Source organism: Sinocyclocheilus rhinocerous, unplaced genomic scaffold (assembly GCF_001515625.1).
Source record: "Sinocyclocheilus rhinocerous isolate Xijiao unplaced genomic scaffold, SAMN03320098_v1.1 scaffold32, whole genome shotgun sequence".
In the NCBI taxonomy this organism is placed as follows: domain Eukaryota; kingdom Metazoa; phylum Chordata; class Actinopteri; order Cypriniformes; family Cyprinidae; genus Sinocyclocheilus; species Sinocyclocheilus rhinocerous.
The window spans coordinates 106927-112362 of NW_015654496.1; the positions used below are offsets into that span (position 1 = coordinate 106927).

Here is a 5436-nt window from a genome sequence, read left to right on the forward strand (position 1 = left end):
GATGGCACGGTTTTTGGCTGACCAATCAGCAGAAAGGGGCGTTTAATTCCCGCCCATGTGTAGAAATCGAATATTCAAGCTGTTTATTCATTTTTCCACCCATGAACGAAAAACGAAAATTTAAGCTGAATTCTTGTTTTTCGTTTTTTGGAAAAAAACGAAAAAGGAGCCGTTTTCTCATTATTCTACTTTCAATATTAAATCAAAAAACAAATGATCGAATGATACACGGATTCAGATGTCTTAGTGAGTTTGATTCATAAATTGATAGTTCTTGTTTATTATATGAATGAATGAGCAGTTAAAGGGTTAGTTCACCCAAAAATGAAAATTCTGTCATTAATTACTCACCCTCGTGTTGTTCCAAACCCGTAAGACCTTCGTTCATCTTCGGAACACAATTTAAGATATTTTTGATGAAATCTGAGGGCTCTCTGACCCTCCCATAGACAGCAAGGTAACTACCACATTCAAGGTCCAGAAAAGTACCAAGATGATCGACAAAGTAGTCCGTGTGACATCAGTGGTTCAACTGTAAAGTTCCGAAGCTACGAGAATACTTTTTTGTGTAAAGAAAACAAAAATAACGACTTTATTCCACATTTTCGTCTACTGCATCACTTTGGACGCACGTTCACGACAGTGAATAAAGTCGTTATTTTTGTTTTCTTTACGCAAAAAAGTATTCTCGTAGCTCACACGGACTACTTTGTCGATCATCCTGGTACTTTTCTGGACCTTGAACGTGGTAGTTACCTTGCTGTTTATGGGAGAGTCAGCGAGCCCTCAGAAGTTTTTATCAAAAATATCTTAAATTGTGTTCCGAAGATGAACGAAGGTCTTACGGGTTTGGAACAACACGAGGGTGAGTAATTAATGACAGAATTTTTATTTTTGGGTGAACTAACCCTTTAAGCACTGATGCAGTTCACAGATTCTTCTGCATAATTTTAATTATTAGGGACAACAGATTATTTTTCAAATCAAATTATTTTTGTCAGTATGAGCAAATTATATTTTGATAGGTTGTTCATCTCGTTAAAGATTGAATGCACTAGCACTGCTGTAGTTTATATAAGAACACTCTGCAACAGCAGAATGTCACTACTTTAGAGAAAACCTACTCTTATGGAAATTATATTAATTGTTTTACCATCAATATATATGTTTTTATTTAGTCATTTAGTCATTTAGTCCAAGCTTTTATCCAAAGCGAATATATAATCTGTGATTGCATTTTTTCAAATATACTGTACGCGCAGATATGCAGTCTATCAATAACATTACAGTGAAAGCACTAGGAACGCACACGAGTGACTTGAAGTACGGAGGCAAATGACATGCAGAGACAAAGTCTTGACACTGGAAGGGTGTCATTTGAGAAAGAGAGACATTTAGGACGAAACAAGGAGGACAGGTAGCAAAGGAGCAGTTACCCTCCACTTATTCACCATGATCAAATGAATTAATACTGAATGTATGAGAATATATCAACACAAAACAAATATCCACCAATATGTTTAAGAAAGAAAACCCAGAGTAGGCTTTCTAAAAAAATAATGATGTAGTCATTTAAAAAAAATTATTTTAGAAATAATTATTCAGGACCACTCATTGCACAGAAAGAGTGTTTAAAGATTAACTATTCAACACAAAAGAACTGGTAATTCTTAACTTGCACACATAGTACTGATTAAAATACACTGCATCTGGCTGTGCGGTCGCATGCTGTGTAGTCACAAAAGTTTAAATCATATCTGAACATGTAGTCAAAACTATGCTCCCATGCTCTTGATTGGAAATTAACTGAACGACTTTCAGCCTGACAACAGAAGCAGATGCAGTTGGCTTTCCCATCAAAGTTGAAAAGCCACCTTAATCCCAGATGTGTTTTATGCACTCTAGGAACGAGAGGCAGGGTATGAAGCTGAGCAGATACGAATCAAGAAAGACAAAGAGAAGGAAGTGGCGCGACTGAGAGCTCTTCAAGAAAGGGACAGAGACCATAAAGCTGAGCAGGTAAAATCTTAAGTCCTCATAAAACTTTACTTATGCATATAATGAGATGTATCCTCTTGTATACCCATGATGGCGTAATACATTTATAGTACCAATTTAATAAAGCATAAAGCTTATTTGTTTCAACTTGGCAATTGATACATGGGCAGCTGACCATGTTGGAGGCAGTGCCATTTATTCATTTCTGCATTCAAATAAATGAGTTTTTCTCTGAACTGACAGGATGAGATCAGGGCACGGAGGAACCAGGAAGCGGCTGCAAGGGAATGGAGACGAAAAGAGAAAGAGCAGACATTGAGAAAGCTGGATGTGGAAGAGAAGCTAAAGACTGCTCGTCTGGAGCAAGTCACTCATAAGGAGCACTTGCTGTCCATTAAAGCTGGACGAGAGAGAGCAGAGTTTGAGAGGGTCCTGAGGTACAAACACCATCACATGTATCACATACTATTAGCATGGCCGTACACAGGCTTTTAGAAACACAGAGGTCCAGAAACTCGGCTTGCTAGGGTGGTTAGTGGGTACAGGGGCATGGAAAATTTAGATTCACCTCGTCTACATACATGCATTTCATTTTTGTCTGTGTCAGTAAAAAAACAGTAAACACATGGTCATAAAAAAAATGAATGAAATATAGCATTTGGGGTTGGAATGAAAAAAATTAATATGTAAATGATAACAGAATGAAAACAGCATTTTCATTTTTATGTGATCCCTTCAAATTGTGTGCAGACCAACCATTGAAATATGAATGTACAAAATTTGCACTTGGGGCTTTCTTGTCAAAAAGAGTTAAATAAAGGAATAAGGAATTAGACTAATAAAGAAAATGGTTAAAGAAATACAATATATTGTAAAATAATGCATTTGATCCATTTGCTGAATATTCTGTATTTTTATTTGAATAATCTCAATAACTGTACTAATCACAACCTATAAACCCAACTGTCAAAGCTACACGTTTTATCATGTTCTAGTGTAGGTCTGAGTATAAAGAGTGAAATTACTGAAAGGCTATGAGGAAACTTTAGCATAAAGTTAGCATACAGTTTCACAATATGTACACAATCATTCTCAATCTTTTGCCTAGTATGCTGAAAACAGTTGAGTATCCCTAGATATTACTGTTGGCTGTTTAATATTTCTATTGTAACAGTTGTCGAATATTAAATGTATAATGTAATTATGTAATGTTAGATCATGTCTCCAGATCCTGTCAGAAATCTTTTTTTTTAGTCAGCAAAGTTGTCTAATTCCTAAAACCATTAACAAAGTCTTGTCTGCATCATTAGATCTTTCAGTAAACAATAAATGTTTTACTTACATGCATCTCACTTTTTAACAAACTCGTACAGTGTGAAATGATGCAGTGTTAGAATGTTACGGCTAGATGCTTAGCAAGACACCCAATCGTGTTTTTTTTATGTAAAAGGATTATTATTGTGCTATGTAATAAGCATTACAAAACCCAGTGAGTCAACCTTAAAATTAAACAATTACTTCTGTAATCAGAACATTTTACCTTAACTGGAAGAAGGGATAATGGACAAAGATAACATGGAAGACTGTATGCTGTATACTCCTTTTCCAGAGCACAGCAGGAGCTCATTGAGAAAGAACGAGAAAGAGAGGATCAACGGCATCAACAAATCCAAAGGCATGCTGAGGCTGTGAGGCAGCAAGTACGGGAGAGAGAGATGCAGGCCATCACCCAGCGCAGAGAGCTGTTCCGAGAGGGAGAGCGGCTGGAAGAGGAGGCACGCAGTCGCAGAGCACGACTGAACGAGATTAAAGAAAAGAAGCTGAGGGAACTCAAGTATGTCCTTACAGTAAAGCAGACAGAAAAACAATATGCAGAAAATTACATCACTTATAAAAAAATGAATGAAAGAAAGAATTATCGATTGCATACAGGACAGAAAACACAGTGGCCTAAGAAGTGTTTAAACACTTACGGCATATTTAAAAATATATGAATTTCATTGCATTAGCTACAAAATATCACACCAAGTGGCATTCAGGGCTGTTGGTAATGGGCTTGCAAGTGAGAACAATTCGAATGGCCAAAATGTGTCAATATTTGAACCACAACTCATGCTTTGTGTGAAGGAATTAGTTTTAGTAATTCAATCTGTGGTCCCCTACATGCTGTGCAGATGGGGAAACCGAGACAAATCCGCTTGCTATACAAAAAGAGGAAGGGAAGTGTGTTTGCTCTATATTTCTGCCATTTGAGGTTTTTAATGTAATCGCAATGACATGCATACTGTAGGAATGTATGATAGAGGTCATGGGAAAGAGAAACAGAGCCTCACAAAAGTTGATTCATGCACTGCAGACTCACATCCTTAGTTCCCAGAGGTCATGCAATAGTCACATTCTTATAATTATTAACACAATCACTTTTCCACATTTGACCGCAGGGCAGCTGGGCTCTCAGACAAGTACTACAAGGAAGTGGAGCGTAAGGTTCGAGTCCTTCCAGCTGTTTAAACTGATGAAAGGAAGAAATGGAGGAGATCCTCTTAATAAACAAATGAAGAAAAACATTTGTGGTTTGACCTGACATAAAACTGTAAAAATATTTTTGGCATCGCTTATGGAAAGAATATAACAAATTAAAGGTTAAACAAAATACGTCAAGGCATGTGTGGTTTTCTCTATCTGTGGCTGACTCAGTATAACTCCTTATATAAGTACTTACTGTATTACAGAAATAATACAAGAATATATCTAAGTGCAAACTGATTGTAATATTTTTGGAAACTTAATTGCATGTTAACTGTAACTAATTGGGGGAAAAAAAGGATTGGTGTTTTAATTAAATGCAATTAGCTGAAATTGCTCTTTTGACCACTTAAATAGATCTTTATGGAAATGTCATAATTCTATTATTTTTGAAATGTTTAAAGTGCACTGCTGAATCTTCTGAAAAGAATAGGAAAAATTCAAACATACCGTATGTCATTTTCATTGAAACTTGTATGTCATGAATTTTACAATTTTGTATATTTAAAATATATTAACTTTAATTTCGGAAAACACAGTACAGTTAAAAACTCTAATTAATGCATGCTTGGTAGTCATTTTGTTAAAATATTATATGCATAGAGTTTTTTCACTGCAAATGCACATTTAATACAATTAATCACACTTCTTTTTCACAGTGGATATTAGTTCTTACAGTTGTTTTCTATTGCACTAAGTACTTTCTATTTGCACTCCCAAAGACAAGGGTTATGAAAGCCTCGGCTCACAAATGTAACCACCTCTCTGTGTACTTTCCTCTGACGGGGACTTTAGTTAAATTTACGTTCAACTGTTTGATTTAAATGATGTGGGTGTAGATAGCATGCCATAATACATAGGGCATTACATAAATGACAGTGGATATTGTGGATCATAGAGCAACATGATACT

General features: G+C 35.9%; 1 protein-coding gene across 1 annotated transcript in view; it reads left to right on the plus strand.

The window, feature by feature from the left end:
* cfap45 (cilia and flagella associated protein 45) overlaps positions 1-4602 on the plus strand; it is a 23641-nt gene extending 19039 nt beyond the window's left edge. Inside the window, exons 9-12 of the mRNA XM_016523849.1 lie at positions 1906-2019; positions 2242-2435; positions 3608-3832; positions 4440-4602. Of these exons, the coding sequence (XP_016379335.1) occupies positions 1906-2019; positions 2242-2435; positions 3608-3832; positions 4440-4509 (603 nt within the window). The 3' untranslated portion in view covers positions 4510-4602. The remainder of the gene's footprint in view (positions 1-1905; positions 2020-2241; positions 2436-3607; positions 3833-4439) is intronic.
* Positions 4603-5436: the final 834 nt, after the last annotated feature.